The sequence below is a fragment of the Corvus brachyrhynchos genome, unplaced genomic scaffold (assembly GCF_000691975.1).
Source record: "Corvus brachyrhynchos isolate BGI_N302 unplaced genomic scaffold, ASM69197v1 scaffold53, whole genome shotgun sequence".
Lineage (NCBI taxonomy): Eukaryota > Metazoa > Chordata > Aves > Passeriformes > Corvidae > Corvus > Corvus brachyrhynchos.
In genome coordinates, this window is record NW_008237681.1 from 419,657 (window position 1) to 438,549 (window position 18,893).

The following is an 18,893-nucleotide window of genomic DNA, read 5'->3' on the forward strand; positions in this document are numbered from 1 at the left end:
GTTCCTTCTGACAATGATATTCTTCTTGATGATTAAATTGTGTTTAATGCATTCTTTGAAGTGAAGCGGAAAATGATATGAGCAGCTCTCAGTGGCCTTTCATGAAAGAACATGTCTCAGCTGGTGGGCTCTCCTCATTCAGGACACTGCCTGGGATCACAATAGCAGCCACATCCAGAGTGAGGCAAAGAGGTGGTGTGACTCAGCTACCAAGCTCCCTTTTAACAGTGTTTTTTCTTTCAGCTAGTACTAATGAGGATGGCATGTGGGAGAGGAGTGGGGTGTGTGAGTTCACAATCCAAATTATCATAATCCATGTTATAATCTAGATGCTATAAGAATGCTGTGCTGCAAATAGTGTAGGTCAAGATTGACTTAGTGATTTATGGGTCGTGTTGGATGGGATCAGAAGGTACATCTATTCCTCATATCGTTCCTCATATTACCTGTTCTCTATAGAGGTAAACAAAAAAAAAAAGTTACAACTTAGCAGGAAATGTATAGGGACCCTGGACTGGCTTGCTGGGAACATTTTCTCAATCATATATGATATAGAAACCTCATAAGCACAAAATGCCTTATTTTATAATGCATGGTGAACAGCCATTTTTGCTGGGAGTCTTGCAACTAACTCTGTTGAGTTTAAAGGCAAAATTTCCTTGGAGATAAGCAGAGATGTGGAGTCTCAGTCTTTGCTCAAAAAGCCTGCTTAGATATTAGACAAGATACATTCAGGATATGGTGCATACCCTGCAAGGTGTCTTGACATTCTTATAAAATGTGGAAATTGAGAAATTCAGCATTAACTCTAGCACTATGTAGTGCGCTCTATGATATGAAAAGAGATCGGCATTGTTCAGTAGACTAGGTGTGCAAGTGTTAAATGGTCACAAAACCTGAGTTTTTGTGTTTGTATAAAAGCCACCATTGGAGATTTCCATTAAAAAACCTCAAAACACTAAAAGGAAAATGTATTCTTTAAAGTTGCTTCAAATAAGAATTCTGTTAAGTTACTTTTCTGTGCCTCTCTTACACTTTTTCTAGCCAAAGTTTTTTACTGAGTAAAACAGAGTTAAAGATGGATATAGGAAGAAGAAATTAAAAAGGAGCCCCTGGCAGCAGGAAGAGAAATGGATTATATGAAAAATTATTTCTAGTTTCAAAAAAAAGGGAAACAAAAGGTGACTCGGAGAAGGAGGCTTTAAAGAAAAGGGTATAAATGCAAAGGCTTCACCCCCCAAAAAATAAAGCAGGAGTCTTTGAAAAGCTATAATATGTGTCCCTGCCCCATCTATTACATTTTATAAGCAATCACTTGTTCTCTTGTCTAGCCGGAGTATGCAAACATCTGCTTTTGGTACATCCCACCAAGCTTAAGAAAAATGGAGGACGGACCTGAATTTTGGCAGAAGCTACACCAGGTGAGTGTGACATGTTACCTGAGGCTTACTGATTTATCTGTGTGCCGGATAAGAATGTGAAATAGCCCTTGGCTTTGCTCACCATTATAACCTATCAGTAGAATGGAGATCTAATCCTTAAATAGATGTTGGTAAGATTTAAGTTTTTTCTTGGTTTAGACAAAGCTAATTATTTATTTTCTTAATATAGGAGGTGTAAGCATTAACAAGTATTCAGCTTGCTGTCCAAGCTGTTAGCAGCTGGCAGAACTGAGAGGAGCAGTGTTTTCACATCTCTTGTCTAGACAGATTATTCATTACCTGTTTCATATACTTAGTGCTGTCCTTGGAACTTGGCTTGCATTATCTATGATAATCTATGATAATGCAAGCAAGGAAGTGCTTAACAATATATTTCTGATGTTAAACATAAATGACAACAGGAATACAATGGGAAGATAATGTGGGAAAAACTTCACTGATGAGTGTTTTGGTAACTCTTTGCCATCCTGATGGAAAATCATTAACATCTTGGAAAAAAAGCAGCAGTAAAATTTTGAATTTACTAGTCAGGAGTCATTAGTTAAGACTTAATTAAGAAGCCACTACATATTTTGGTATTATGTTTTACTGAATAAGTTATTCTGTGAGGAATTGAATTTAATTCATTGTTTGCTCATCTTTGGAAGAGCTTTGGTGTTCTGTGTTTATTTTTTCATAGAATTTGCTACTAGAAATTTAAACTAGAACACAGATGTGTGTATCATATGCATACTATGTAAACAAGCTTATATACTTTATATACATGCTTCCTGTAACATCTGCTCTCATTTCGGCAGCTTTCACAGGAATTGCTTTCAAGTTTTGCCGGAGGCTGGTGTCTTTAGGAGAAGGATCTTCCTTAACCCCATCTGTATTGTTTTTGAAAGTATAATTCTGTAGTACAGACCCATGCATAGCCACAGTATGGATGCAAGGGCTTGGCATTTACCATGCTTTCACAAAGTTATGTTCCTTTCTTTTGGGGCTTCCCATCCTCTCCTTAGAGTGGATGCCTTATATATGAATGTGTGTGTATATACATATGTGTGTGTGTGTGTGCTTGTGTGTATACAGAGCTGTATAACAGCTCATCTACTCATGGAGGAGTGAGGATTTGGGAAGTCATAGAAGAAATAATGCTGCAACTGTCGCTGTTTGATTTATGTGTGCCACAGAGGGGACTGAGGAGGGAAGGGGCGAAGCACAACAAATGGCTTTGAGCACGTATATTTGAGTGGCTTATGGAGTGTAACTTACTGGTTCCATGCTCTGTTACTCTCTGGTGCTTCCAGTCAGTGTAGGGGATAGATACCTGCCTTTATTTTATATACCAATACAGGTAGATTGATGCTGGAAATACAGATTTCTTAGCCAGTGTTTGTGGAAAAGAACTTGGAGGGAAAGATGTGTGCATACAATTTCTTCCACTACTGCTGATCTCAACCACTCTTTTCATGGGCAAGGTGACATGTTGTTGATTCTTATATCTCCTCTGATGAAAAACTAAGAAATCCCAAATCCTAAGACATAAATTATTTCACTCTTCCCCACAAAAGCCTGAAAAAAAATCTAGCACAAACCAGACCAAAGCTCCCTAGGAAATGGCACAAATTTCTCTCCTGGAGGAAATCACAAATGATGATGGTTAGTTGTGTTATTTTAGACACTGCTGGAAAGTAGTTTGGCATGACAGAAGTGAGCCTGTTTCACAGTGAAAACATGTTATTTCACCTCCCTGATTCTCTACAGGGATAGGTCTGGGGTTACTCTGCTTTTTGGATGCTGAGGGCCAGTTTGGGACACAGCATGTGTCAGTGAGCAGATGAGATGACAGCACTGGGTCAGAAAAAATAAGACTTACTTGACTTTTTTAGCTCAGATAAATTTGTTTTAACATTGCTGATGCAACCAGCATGCTCTTTAAATTACATTAATCAATACAAATATATTGCTGGACAAGAAGGAATGCATTCTGATCAGCAAGGTACAAATGATAAGAGCATTAGGGCTGGAGAGGTTCTTACACGGTGCCATTGATGGACAAATGGGGCTGTGACAGTTTCTTGATTCCAAGTACTTCCTGAATATTCCCATCATTTCACTAAAATGAGCATTAAAATGCTTTCATCACAATTTCTCTTTTCAATCCACATTTTAACATCACAGTTAGTCTGTTTATCCAGAAATCAATCTTCCTTTTTGTTGACCTGCATATCTGCCAATAATTAAGGAAACATGTCTTAAAAATCCCTAGGGCAAGTCATTGATTTTATTCAACTACTTGTTCAGCAATATTGTTCAGAATAACATGCTGTCTTCTAAGGCTAGTTATATGACTTTTAGTGCTGGTAAAATTTGATAAGTGAATTGTTCAGATCTAAAGTCCTCAGCTTTGTGAAGAATTTGCATAGTCCTGTGCAAAATAACCCTGAAGGTTTTCTGCTGTACTGGCTCTTCTCCAGTTTCCATGGCCCACTTTATATGGAAATATATATGTCAGGACTGACTGGATGGTAGCGTGATACCTGATTCTGAGATTCTGATGTCAGGTTTCTTGTTGTCCTACATAGAATGTGTCTCTCCAGAGGCTTACTTTTTTTTTTTCTTTTTCTTTTTTTTTTTTTTTTTTTTTTTTTTTTTTTTTTTTTTTTTTTTTTTTTTTTTGAGTAGTCTGTTTGTTTTAAATTCTGGAGCCTTGAACTTCAGGTGTAAAATCTGCGCTCTGCAGAGTCCCCTACATTCAAAACAGAAAGGTGATAGAAAGCACAGCCTGAAGGACTTGGAACAGCCACTAGGTGGTCACTTGATTCATCACCTGAACAATTTAGGGAGTGAGAAAACAACGTGATGGTGGGGGACGTAAAGAACAACATAAATGGTACATTCCTCTCTAACGCGTGAAATTGGGAATTCTGTGCACATCCACAGTCTGACACCACTTTGATCTTTTGGGATTACAGCAGGAGTTGGCTGTGTAGTTAAACTAGTTCTGTAAAGAGTGCAGCAAGGCTTTGGACGCAGTTAGATGGTCCAAAATAGTCGGTGCCCTGAACACTGAGAGCACAGCAGATGGCATAGCCCATACATGATCCGGCTGTGTAAGGTGTTTTCCAGTGCCATTCTTCACAAGTGAGGAGAGACTTCTTCTTGTAGAAACCATACAAACGGGCCCTCTGTGGTAATTGAGGAGTTGCTGGTAGATCCAACTAGAAGTATATGTAAGTGGTGTTATGTTGTCATTGCAGGCTGGGGGCTGTTGTCTCTGACCTGGAACTGACATAATTGTCTGGACAAAGGAGCGATGGCTTTGCTAGTGCAGTATGCGCCCCCCAGTGGGAATTTTCCTCCTTTTCCTTTGGTGACACACCGTAGGATTTATTTTGTTTACTGCTGAGAATGGTCGGTGTGTCACAGGGTCACGGTGAGAAAAGCTGAACTGGAGATTACAAGTCAGAAATGGGAGTGAGGGAAGAAGTAAAAACACATAAGCAGGTATAATTTCAATTTTTTGTATTTTCTCCATACCTACAAGTATCTATGCATATTCTTTCTTGAAACAACCTTCTCTTTAGAAAAGTCAGCTTTCTCAGCTTATACTGAAATGCCTTCAGATGATGTAGAATTAGCTGATTTCTAGTAATACCAACTCTGGAAAGCCTCTTGGCAGTATAGAGGATGCTAGGGTGCAAGGAAGAGTTTGAAGGGATACATTTGGAACTATTCTATTGCCATCCTGCTGCTAAGCCAGTCAGCCAGCCATGTCATATTCATTCTAGATCACTTTGTAGTCTGCTGAAACTCAGACTTTAGTCTTTCAGACTAAAAGATGACACAGAAGTAACTGTCTTTAACAGACTCCTCCTCCTCCTGCAGGAGCCTGGCCTTGCCAAAGGATTCTGGAGCATAACTGTAGGTAGACTATTATGTAATGAATACTGCTCAGTATAGAAGGCTAGTAGTTTATTGCTAAGTACCACTTTAAACCTCAAAATCTAGGTTCAGAAAGTGCCAGTAGGTTCTAGTAAGTCTTTTGTGGTTTACTGAACTTTGCCTGCTTTGTAGTTCTAAAAAGCATATGCTGGAGTATCAGATTTCCAGTGGTTCAGTAAAGCTTTTATACACAGTTGTTAGTGTCAGTTACTCAAAATTCTGGCATTTCAGTCTCTGACTCTACTTGTGTGGTGCAATTGGTGTTTTTTGGTTTTGTTTAGTTTCCTTACTTCCCTTTTGAGGATTTTTGGCCAAGTAATACAGAATTCATTGGCTGTAATGGAAGGCTCAGGACACAAAGTCACATTAAAGTAGTAATGTCTTACCAAAGCCTTGGAATGCCATTTTCCCCCTCCTCTCTCCCCCTTAGTAAAAGGCAACCTTAATCCAGCCTTTCTCTCCTACTTAAGAGAAGAATATAGCTGTCTGTCATCTGAAGGCATATTTGTAAAATAGCCTGTCATGCTGAATGGTGTTGTGATACATTTGTGTAATGAGAGATTTCAGATCAAAACATAAATGTAAGGAGGTTGAAGAGGTGTTGCCTTGGCAACCCCTGAATCTTGTGGTCTTTGTGGTATAAATAAAAAACTAATCAAGGACCTGATTCAGCAGTATTTATTTATTCAAAATACCTATTGATTATGGTATGAGGTTTGGATGGGAAGGGAAAACAAGACCTCCAGTTGGTTATATTAATACAGTTTTTCCTCTCCACTGTGGAAGAACAAGAGAAAAACTACATAGGTTATAACCCCAGCATTAAATGCACTGAGCCAGGTTTGTGCATGAGAAAGGTCCCAAATATGTTACTGCCAGTGTATTTGTCTTGGGATTTGTATGCAAAATGTTATTTTATTTGCTGGCATCCCTGTGTACTACAAACTTTGAGTTTTTCTTACACTTGAACAAGAAAACAATTAAACAATACTTTAATGTGTGTTTGAAGAGTAATGACAGAGACAGGTTTCTGTGGACTTTCCTTACGTGAGTCATAGTAAGGACTACTACTACTACTACTACTAGAGTAGCCTACTGCCTCTACCATCTAGCTCAATTTGACATGAATTTCAGTGGAGAGCCACAACAAATGGCAGGAAAACAAATGGTAAGATTTGCATGGGAGTATATGGGATTTAGATTGGCTAAATCGTTGGCTTCCATGACCAGGTGACCCGCTTAGTGATGAAGGAAAGGCTGTGGGTGTTGTCAGTAGTGCAGTCCTTTAACCTCTTTGCTTTCTCTTAAAGCACCCTTCAAATCTGTGGTGGACTTGAAGAAACAAAAATCTACAGATGGAAGAGATTGCTTAGGCAATTTTTGTTTTAGGCCTTCCAGGGGAAGGTGGATTGTCATTTTGGCATATCAGATGGGACCTCTGAAGGGGTTGTTTGAAGAAATTTGATTTGTCAGGGAAATCTTCAGGGTCAACAGAAGGTTCAGATTCACCCTATAAAACTTAAGGCAGTTACCCAAGGAAGCTGCTTGAGGAATTGGCTGGTTCTCCTCCATCTTTAACCCAGAGAACAAGAAAGGGACCTCCCAGATCATGACTTAGGCAACCTGCAGTAAGAAGCACCCTTGGGAAAGACTTCATTATTCAGAAGGGGAACCTAAGAGCTGCCATGATCCTTGAGTGGCTGCATTATTTATAAATACAAGTTAAAAGAGCCTAGCACTAGATCCTCAGCATGCTGTGTGCTGTTTTAGACTTCTATTTCACAGGCTTCTGGAGAGAAGAGCTGCAAAATCTCCTCCTGATTGAATGGACCTAGCTGCATTCTCAGTATTGTGTTCAAGAGGGGCAGCAATGCAGCATTCCAGGAGAGGTGAGATCAGGAGACCCAGGGGAGGCAGGGCTGCACGTAAGGACCTTAGAGGAGAGAGGCACAACAAGCACTGAAGCTACAAAATAAATAACATGATAATAATCAGGACTTACATTGTAGTGTGACAATTCCTCAGCAGAAGGTGATGCTCAGAAGTTTAATAATAAAATAAGCATTGATTTTTAAAAGTAACAACATCTCTTATTTGGCAACTAATACTGCATAATATACAGTGGCAGATGAATAAAATTTTTGTAGTTTAGTTGCATATAAATGACTGTTACTGTTAAGAAGAAAGGTCTAAGCTTTGATAAATGAGAAGGAACAGTACAGTATAATATAATAGCAGAGAAAAATTATAGCAGTGTTTCAGTACCTCGTTAATGAGGGATTTGCACACTTTCTCTTTTAATATGTGTCTTTTTCTGCAGTTTTATGTAACTCATCAGTACAAAAGTGACTGTAGCTGTTAATTAAACAAGGTATTTAACATGACTTTGTTTTAAATAGATCCTCCATAGAATCGAGTTATAAGAATACAAAAACAACATGTTTTTTTAAAAAAATTGTCAATTCAAAGTAGAATATTTTGGTTTCTGTGTATCTGCTTATAACTGGAATTTATGTCTGTGTTCTCTTTTATATTTATTTTTGCATGATTACTGAAGTAGCAGTGTTAGTCTAAGGGCCCAAATTGACTGGTAAAGTCTTCATCAGGAGAAGTAGGAATCAATGCATGAATCAATGCACTTGACAGTGTCCATTCCACCTTAGCACTTGACCCTGGTGTTAGGGACACTTCAGTGTATATTTTACATTGGTGAAATTGTACACCTGACTAACTCTCAGCCACATATAACGGTGTGTGAGAGTGACCTGATCTCACACTTGCTCTTTCATGGGATGTCTGGCATATCAGGCAGGTGTATGGGGCTAGAACAGAGCTATATTTGTATGACTGTATTGTAACCTACAGCAGATGTAATAAGGCAAAGTGTGAACTGCTTCCAGCCCATGCTTTCTGTAGTGGTCCTAAGTGACATTCTAGTAATTCATGACATGGCAGTTGTAGATACTTCTGTTCTAGATTTCCACTTTGCCCCTTATCCAGACTGACTTTTTCAGGGGTGTGTAGTACCAGCTGGGCTCCAGTTAAAGGCAGTCCCATTCATGCAGAAATCTTTACATATGTTAGGTCAGTGGTACCTGTCCCAATTGATGCAAATAAGCAACAATCAATGTTACTAAATAATACAACTGGCAGCAAAACAAATCTGTTTTAAGAACACTGTTGCACAGCTGTTAAAACTACACCTCAGTTCTTGGGAAGAAAAATAAAGAGAAGAAACCCCAATGATTTTGATGCTGAATGTGCAGGGCAACTTTTGTCAGAGACTTAATATTGAGCTGTGTGTGTTCAAGGCACACTGGGGACTGAGGTCTATTGATCCCTGGTGTTCAACCTACAGAAACGATCCAAGCTGGAGGGAGGGAGTCTGCTGCAGCTCCATATGTTGCATTCAACCTGAACAAGGATTTCATCTTCCCCAAGCCACCTGCAGAGCAAGATTGCTCAGATCTCCAGAGATGAAGTAGGTTTCACACTAGTCATTTCTTGCTTGAAATCCTTTTAAGTATAATGGAGAGTCCGATAATTTCTCCATGTGGTAATACACATAATGGCATGAAATGAAGCTGGGGGCGAAAGACAAACTGGAGAGAAGTACTGTTAAGAAATAAAATCACGAGATACCCACAGTTAAAAAGCAAAGGACCAAACCTTCCAGGGAGATGGCTGCAAGGTGTGTTTTCATCATGGTACGTAATGCTCTGTGGTGATACCTTAGCTGGTTCAGGTACAAGGAGCCATGTGGCCACAGGTTAAATATGGTACTTCGTTCAGGTTAAAAAGGAACAGTTCACATGACTGCTCTTTCAGGAGCAAAGCAAAGCAAATCACCTATGACAGTGGTGTATATTCTGTGCAGGTGTATTTCTTTCTTACAGGGGAAGCATGGGTTCCACTCATCCAATATCTTAAAATTTTTGCATTCTGCTTCCTTAGACCTGAGGATCATTCTTGCTTTCAGTTCAGACATAGAAAATACCCTGTTTTCAAATCTTTGCATTGTTAAAAGCTTCACACATAATAAATATTTCTGTTTATATACAGGAAGCTTCTAGAAAGTCTTACTTTATAACTGACAGGTCAACAGAGGTGGTGGGGATTCAATGGAACTGCATTCTCTCCTTTATTGCACAGATTCAATTGACTAAAGGGCACTTAAGCACTGCATAAGAGTTCCTTGCTATTCCTGTGTGAACAAAGACAGTACTATTTAATTTGTATGGCTTTCAAATAGATACAGCCTGTTACCCAGAGCAGTAGATGCTTTGCATCCATTGTTAAGCACCTCTTAAACTGTAGAAAAACCAAGAGGGTAAAAAAACCCTATTTCTTTTCCAGAAAGGTGAATGTTTGGGAGGACTAAGTGAAAGTGGTGCAATTCATAGAAATTACGCAAGCTGTTAGTGACATACGTCCAAAAATTGTTCTCTCTGTGTTTGGGCAGAATTGAAAAAGCTAACCTGAAAGCTGTGTCAACTATGACATTTTTTAAAACCAAATATTAAGCTGTTTTCTGAGTATAGGAAACCAAAGAGAATTTATAATGAATGTAGAGTTTATCATCTCTCTTTTTATTTGTTTGTTTGCATTAAGAGCACTTCAATGTCACCCTGATTTGTACCTTTCATCATTTCCCAATAGCATAACAAAAATAAGTACTTCTTACTTGGAGTTATGTTGCCCCACAGAGCAGTATTGCATCTTTGTTCATTACTACTATAGAAATGAAAAAAGATCATATTTTGTAATGCAACAGTGTGAAACTCTTTAGAGCTGTCCATATGCAATGTTTCAATGTAAATCCAGGTGTGTTCCTATGCATACACATGTATATGAGTTTGTATTTACCTACAGGGATCATATAAAAGAAAATTATTTTTGGAAAGGGAGAGGATGGAATAACATATAGTATTCCTCAAGTAACTCCATTGTAAAAAAAACTTGTAAAGGGAGTCACAGGACAGTCGATGTTTGAAGGGAGCACAGGAGGTCCTCTCTGAGCTCCCTGCTTAAGCAGGGACATCTAGAGTTGGTTGTCCAGGACAGTGTCCAGGTGGCTTTCGAATCTCTCCAAGGGTGAGACACTCCATAAGCTCCCTGGGCAGGTGTTTGGTCACCCTCACAAAGAAAAATGCATTCAGATTCCCTACTACATAGCACTTGTTTGCCTAATCAGCATGTATTTTCCCCTGCTGAAATGGCACTAATTACACTTCCTTCACTTCATCTTGGAGTTAGAACATCTTGGCTAATATTTTAGATGGCCTTTTGTGCCTGCCTGTGAAGAGAACTGCTTTTAGCAAGAAAGCAGAGTTTGAAGGCGCTCAACAGAGTTTGTTCTGTCTGACCCTATAGAGTTCTCCTAAAGCAGCACTGTGCTCCTTCATGTCTGTGCACCCCTTCATCCTGCTCGCTTGGTGCCGTATGCACATTAATAACCAATGATAGAAGAAAAAAAGTTCAAGTTACAGGTTGAACTCCAAACTAGTGCTTTTCTGAAAGTATCATAGATCATGTTTAATAGCCTGTGGATCAAAATGAAACCCAGTATATATCACAGGGGAACTCAATAATTGAAGCATTCTGGGAATGTCTAAGTACTGGAGTGCTGAGGTCCCTAGAAGCTTCATTCTGTGCTAAGTTTTTACCTGAATAAAAGCCCTATCATCTATTTTTTTATAACAAATTGTAATCATATTTTAATGCACTGACTTAAATTATTTTATCTGGCATTCAGGGGAACAATAAACTTCCTTTCCTGCCCTTCCACCTCCTAATTTTCTCCAAAATGAGAAAAACAGTCCTTCGGAGACATTAGCATTTCGGAGTGTCTCCAGGACACTTGACTCATGGCTATCTCGTCTCTGTCCTGGTGTGTGCACAATGGTCCCTCAGGAGCACTGAACATGTTCTCTGGGCCTGTGAAGCTGATCTGTCTGTCTGCCAGCTCTGAATTTACTCCTTTCATATGAGAAGCCTCCAGGGTTCTCTGAAGGATCCTAACTGGTCTCCTGGTGATGGGGAAGCAATAATTTGCAACCCTGAAGCTGCACAGGTGGTATTGTGTGGGTATGGGGAGGATGTATAGTTTTGTCTCAGAAAAACAGCAAACAGAAGGGTTTTGTGGACTTGCTGCTCTGTGGTTTGCACAAGGGATAAATTCTTTTCCTATTTAAATGTGGTAGAAGGAAGGTTGACTTTTGCAGCATCCTGACAGAGAAAAAGACTTGGAATGAAACTGCAGGAAGCCTGGCAAAATTGAGACCCTTGAACCTTTCTTGACTGAGAGTTACGGGGCTCATGTGCCAGGGCTGCGTTGTGTGGCTGTGCCAGAACTGGGCTGGTGCAGGCTGTGCTGGCTGATCTGGAGCCCCTGGGATTGGGGCAGTGAGGCAGCCCTGCAGCCCAGGTCAGTCCCCTCTCATGGTGTTTAATGGTGCTCCTTGAGGACCATCATGTTTCCCCTGTGTTGTTTCACCTTGTGCCTGTAAGCTGCTCCTAGAGCTGCCTTCGTGCAGCTGCCCAAGCTGTGGCTCCCTGAGAGGATTTTGCTATGCAGTTCAGAGGATCTGTTTTACAGTGGGAGTTTGAACTTAATGGGGGTCGATGACTGAGGGGACTTTTAGGTGAGCATTTGCAGTGAACATTTTAGGGTGCACTAGGGACTGATAAGGGAACTGCCCACCAGAGCCACTGGCTTGATACATGATGGTTATATATGTTCCTTTATGATGGTTTTATATATTCATTAACCTCGCTAATAATTGGTATTTCAATGCTGAAGGGTATGTGTAGGATAACAGTAATGTCTTCCCCTCCCATTGCTCCTGTGCATAGGATGAATCTCACTGAGAGTGAAAGTAAAGAGCATGGCCAAGCAAAAATCATTCTTAGCAGTTAATTGTTAATGCATGATTTGTCCTGCTTTTGCACTAGTTAAACTGCAATGTGGAATGGAAGGCGCCATTTCTTGGCACCTTCTTAAGTGCTGCCTATCCCTCTGCAAGGGTGTGGTAGCAGGACCTTCTCTGAATGCTTTAGATATCTTATATAGGTACTGGAATAGCAGAAATTGCAGGGGGATTAAATGACGATCTCATGAATGAATAGTGAGTAGTAGTGTGGTCTGTGGGTGGTGTTTTTTTAAATGAACCATTTCTACACCACTCAATAAATTTCCCCTGGTTACAACTCTTTCTGGTGGTATTGTGACTGTTCTGCCCTGCCAGCTGGTACCTGCTGTGGTTTCTGAATGAAACAAGTGTCTTCTAGCATTCTGTTGGGTTTGACATGTTTAATAAATAACAGCAATGAATTGACCATACTACAATAATAGCGATCATGAGATAAATAGCATAGTGATTTTTTTTGGTCATCTTGTAGGGAGTTGGACAGAAGGAAAATAAAATCTTTGAGTTTCACCCTTAATTAATTGACTGCTGCAGCATGAGTTACTATCTATTTGATGGAAAATAAGAAATGTTTTTTGCCTTATCAGCCAGAAAAGAGCAGCTGCTGAACAGAATAAGTCTTTATTTTGCCTCACAGGAAAGGTAAACTTTCACTGTACTCTGAAACATGGGTGACAATTTCAACTGGCTTAGCCTGTCTGGGGAAGAATTTCACTGTATTTGTTATATCAGGGGTAAGTGGGGAACTCCCATACCAGTGGAGTTGCAAAAGATGTGGGCAATTGAGCAAATGCAGCATCTCTAAAAAAGAGTTACAAACATACCTGGCTCACAAATATTTGATCAAAGAACTGTTTGGTGGTTGTTTTAGGGTACTGTCATTGTCTACTTGACCAGCTCTGTATTTTGGGGACTCTTCTCTGGGTAGCCCAGTGACTTTTGTATAAGCACATCTTCAAGAAAGGCATCTATTCATGACTGGAAAAATATCAAGGAATAGTAAAACTACCACTTTCTTTGGCACCTCCTTTCAACAGCTAATTAGCCTTCCTATACAAAATGGTGGTGAAAAAATGCTTATCCACACTAAAATAGCCTTCTCTAACATATTTTCCCCTTTTGCTCGTAAGTTATCAGCAAATCAACACATTCTTCTATTTATAAACTAAATAGATTCAGATCTTGAAGTCTTCATTAAACATTAGAGTTATTTCTGTGGCTGTCATCTTCCTTCCCATTTTTCATTATTGTAAAAAACCCCAACAAACATCTGAACTACGTATTGCTTGCCAGCACCTGTGTTTGCCAGCACCCGTGTTTCCACTACTGTATGTGGAGATAAAATTGTCTGCCTAATGCCTGTGCACTTGTTTATAAAATTGTGGATCATATTACATTTTTTCTTCTACTGTTTTTCTTTGGAAGGCTTTGTTAAAAAAAAAAAAATCTATCTCTATATATATATATCTTGTGGTGATGAATGCTGAAACGAAAAGTTTTCTTATGTGTATAAACTACTAATTTGAGAACAAAATAAATTGTCAAGACATCTTGGGTGGTTTGGGTTTTTTTCACATTGGCCTGTGGAAAACAGACTGACATCCCAGATAAACCAGTGGTCCTGTGACCTGGGAATCTTTGTTTAAGAGCAGTCTTGACTGTTTTAAAGCATTCACACAAATGACCTAATTACAAAACTTTGTAGTCTACCTCTTGACAGAACTCTTAAAAGCTGCTTTTGGCTCGGGTGTAGAGTGAAAACAATTGCAGAAAAGTCAGTTGCTTGCCAGGAAGGATTTTTGGCTTCTGATGTGTGACCTGGAAACTCATATGAATTTTGTTTTATTGTAGACTGCTACAATCTTTTCGGAGTCACTGTTTTTAGTGTAGTCATCCATTTTGAGCTGTCTCTGTTTTTTTTCCCTGCATGCACAACATACCTTTTGACTGAGCTGGAGCAGCTCAGGTCTGTGCAATGGCTTGTCTTCCTCTTTTTTTTCCCTTTGTGAGTCTCTCACTTGCAAATGGTATCAGCTGTCATTTACTGACTTTCAGAAAACCAACAGTGAGGATCAGCATCGAGGTTAATCCTGGTCTCTGTGGAGCCTCCCTAGCAGCAATGTTTGATTGACGCCCTGTTCTTCCTTCGTGGGGAGATATGCTAGCTATTCAAATCTTGCTTAGTCCTACTGCATTTCCATTGTGTGGTCCTGATTCTTCTGTGCTGTTCCTGTCTGAATTATTCCTGCTATTTTTCATTTAAATGGCTTGTGTAAGGCTTTCCTATTAATGCTCTAAGTGCAAATAAATCATCAAGAAAACTTGAAATATCAGCAAAATAATGAAGGTGGGCTGACCCAAAAAAATGGTGCTTGACAAAGATATAAATATAACTGAACACAAAAGACTACATTTTGAATTTGTTTCTATAAATTTTAGAATTTCTATGTATTCTTACCCTTTAACTCATTATAAATTAAATCCAGCATGAGTTTTTCTTTTTTAACTTTAGATTCATATTGACTTAAGCAACCTTATTTCACTAGGTCTATCTCCTTACCACTTCTAATACTAGTGCTTGTTTTCTGAAATTTCCACATTATCCTAAAAATTATCCACAGCTTCAGTGAGCTGTTTTTAATCTTAGGTATAACCATCCAGGCCTATAGACCTAAAAATTTCTCTTTGGCAGACCTTTAATCTCCCAATAGCTGCTGATGGCTTGCAAAGCTCATCAGGTTTGTGGCAGGAAATCCTCCCAGCAGAAAAAGCAATCTTAGTGAGCACTTCTGCCTTGCCTGCATTTTTAATGATTTAACCATGGGTAGGGCTTCAGTCATCCCTAATGAACATACTAAACTGTTTCTTCTTTCCTTAGTCCTGTCAGTCAAAGTTCTCTTTTCCTTCTGATAAATTTTCTTCATGTCACATTTGTATTGATTGCTATCTGATCTTCTTCCCTCTTTCAACTTGTTAAATATTGCTTTGCTATCTTCCCTTTGCCAATAAATCGGGATGGGCTTTTAGATAAAGCTGTCTTCTTTCTTGATTGAAAGATTGCAGCTTTTGGCCATCTAATCTATTCTTAAAGAGCTTTAAGCCTTCATCTATCTTTTCCACCTGAAGTTTTTTGGAAATTAAGTCTTTTAAAAACAGTCTTTGTGATTGTGACCATCATTTTCCTTAGGCTTCAGTGAGTATAGTCAGGTTGTGATGAGTTCACAGGGGGTCTGCTGATTTATAGACCACTGAGTAATTTCTTTGGGCCACAGTATGGTTTAAAATGAAGATGTATCATACTGGGTCTGCACCACCCCTCTGGTGAGTTGGGACAGGATGTGCAAAACTGATTTTTGTATGAATTAGAGTCTGTGGATGTGCTGGGTCAGTGTGTGGTAACAGGGTGTGGGGAATGCAGGTAAGACACAGCCACGTGTCTTGGCTGCTTGAACGATGCATCAGTTTAACTAATATAATATAGATTTCTACAGATGTCCCATCCCTGGAAAAATTCAGGGTCAGGCTGGATGGGGCTTTGTACAGCCTGATGTAGTGGAAGGAGTCCCTGCTTGTTGCAGGGTTGCTGGACTAGATGACCTTGAAAGGTCAACCCAAACTATTCTATGTAGCATTTGTGCTTGTGAATTGGGTTGTTTTTCACAATCAACAGTAGCTGTGAGGCAGTTGTGTTGACCTGGAGGACTCACTGCCAAAGCATCCACAGTGCTCTGCTGGAAGTGGTTAGGGATGGTGGTTAGGACCTGGCTGGAGGACCTGCCCTGGATGCCCCGCGCTGGATCCCAAGGATGGGAATTCTGCTGTGTCTGTAGCTGTGCCAAGGCTCAGGGCTCGGGTCCAGCCGGCTGAAGAGCTGCACGTGCACTTGGGGGTCACCTCTGGAGCACGGCTTTTCCAAGAGGATTTTAAGCCGCAGGTAGTAGTAGAGCCAGATGACCATCGGGGGGCACCAGAACGACAGTAATGTGTTGGAACTGCTAATTAGTGCTCAGGCTGTTAATGTATCTTTGGTGCAGTCACGGAAAAAACCCCTGTGTTTGGAGGGGGCAAGAAATTTCTTCCAGTTCTTAAATCAACATAATTTCCTCATTAATACTGCAAACTCTGTTTTGAAGGCACGAGCTGTTTAAGAATAAACTATAGCAAGTATGAGTTATCTCCCACTTTCCTAGCAACACTAGCTTCTCCTTTTTATTTTTTTTCCTTCAATCCTTTGTATAAAATTATGTATTGATTTGCATGGTTTAAACTAAAAAAGTTACCTTTAATAAGATATATTGAATAAGTATCATTGAGAGATATGTGTCTAATAAAATATGAAATTTGTAAGAATTTTACAGTTCTTCCTAGGCATTTGAGTGTCCTATATGGAGTCTGAACACAGTCATATTTGAGGAGGTAGTATACATTTTCAACAGTAGTTGATTGCTGTTGTTTGTTTGCTTTTTCCCTGACAGTTCAGCTGGTGGTCTGAATTTCAGATGTGAAGGGATACCTCTAGACATTATTTCTGGCTTGTCGCTGTATGAGGTTATCAGCATGGGTAGATATTGTATAACAGTGACTACAGGCTACTGGTATGTCATGGTGTTGAAGCATCTTTGAGTGTTCCTTCACCTGGCCTCATAAGAAAACAGGGGGAAAAGAAGCATTTTTTCCCTTAAAAAGAAGGCTGTTCTGCTGTCTACAGGCAAAGGCCATAGATAATTGTCTCCTGAAACTCCTGCTAATCTTTGATGAAAATTCAAAGAATTAATATTTAATATTTAAGCTATGAAGCTGTTTTAGTGAAGACATACTTTCTGTTTTGTTTTGGTCTTTTAAAGTAAGTTCCTGAGGGTAAAGATATTGAGTTTCTGTGGATGGAGACACAGTATGTTTTCTGAAAAGCAAGTCTGTTATCCAGGAACTGGCCTTGGTTGACCAGTGCTGTTGAAAAGCGTAGTGCAATTTGTCCTGCAATGGTCAAAACCTAAAGCTGCCAGGAACTTCCACCCCAGTGGTACTCAGGCTCTTCCTCTGTCCAGTTATCCAACTGATTTACCAGCCTTGAAGTCCCCATTGCATGGATAAATGCTGGAGCACAATCAGAATGTGGGCTTTAGTTACAACAATACACACAATTAATTTTTGTAAGTGAAGAATTTTGCAAATAGTATTTCTGACTATCTTGAAAAAAAATCAGAAAGCAATGAAATGAATGTAGCATCTAGACACCTGGAAGAGACTTGATGAAAGTACTCCTTGCTTGAAACCATGTTGCTCTTTCTCACTAAGTAACTTGGACTGAAAAAGACACTATTTCACCACGCTGGTCTTGCTTTCTTTATACCCTTAGACCATCATAGTCACAGACTACTAGAAAACAGTATTTTCATGAAACATCTAACTTTCATCAGGAAGCTAGGGGCATCTGGAAATTCCTGCTTTTTCAAGTTCTCTAAGCCTATTTAAGGTCTCCTAGAAATGATGAAAAGAACTGTAATCCTACTGCTGCTTAACTTTAAATCAGTCACTCCTTAAAGCCATGCAGTTCTTTACTTCATGCACTAGATGGTGATGAAAAGCAGCTCAAGTTGTGTGCTCCCTTCTGCTACCCAAAGTCACAGCTGACAGTGGAAAATGAAAGCACAAGACTGACAGTTTTCCCTACCAAGCTTTTAAACTCTTCTTGCTGACCATCAATGATTAATCACTTTAGTACAATCATCTTAGAGATTAAGGTAGAGGTGCTGCTAAATTCATATATCCTGATGTAACTGTGATTTTTTAAAATCAGTTGTTTGATAAAAGCGTAGGAAGTGCTTCTGTCTGTTCGATCGTAAAGCATTCATCAAATATTCCATAACTTCAAGCTGGGGTTAGTGTTGTTTCCACAATACAGGAATTTAAATATGCCAGTTCTTGAAATAATTGCTATGGACTGAAACTTAAGTCCCTGAATGTACAGATTGATTACCTTTGGTTAATGAAAGGTGGTAATGAAAAAGGGGGGGGACATTACTCTGAAAACATGATTTCAGTTTATTATTGGATTAAAAACAAACCAAGGAGAAACCATTTCTGTACTGCCCACCCTGAAATTACAAAACCTGCTCTAGCCCCACACTTTGAGATTACTATTGGTGTCAAAGGGAAAGATTGCAAAATGTGTTTTGGATCCTGTAACTGGAAAAAGTGCATTCCACTGATGAGAATCAGTCAAAAATATTCTTTTACTAAAAAAGCCAAGGTATAATGTTCAGGAATGGAGGCTGATAGGTGGACCTAGAGAGATCCAGGACAAGGGGAAATCTAGTACAGTACTGTGCAGAGTGACTGTAGGTAGAAAATATCAATGGTGCAATGTTTAGACAGAAAGGAAATGTACAACACACAGGACTGTAAGATGATGTTGTACAACACACTGGACTGTACTATAGCTATTATAGGCCAAATAAATATAGTTCAAATAAACAGCTAAATGAAGGAGACTGTCACATGAACAGTAAATGTTAATAGCAGGGAACAGTTATGTTTTGTCCTCTGTGTAAATCTGTAAGGAAGAAGCAGCCTGTCTTGTGACTAGGGCTCA

General features: G+C 39.4%; 1 protein-coding gene across 3 annotated transcripts in view; it reads left to right on the plus strand.

The window, feature by feature from the left end:
- GADL1 (glutamate decarboxylase like 1) overlaps positions 1 to 18,893 on the plus strand; it is an 85,700-nt gene that overhangs the window by 46,247 nt on the left and 20,560 nt on the right. For all 3 annotated transcript variants that reach the window (XM_008631966.2, XM_017732080.1, XM_017732079.1), the window contains exon 14: positions 1,332 to 1,421. In XM_008631966.2, the coding sequence (XP_008630188.1) occupies positions 1,332 to 1,421 (90 nt within the window). The remainder of the gene's footprint in view (positions 1 to 1,331; positions 1,422 to 18,893) is intronic.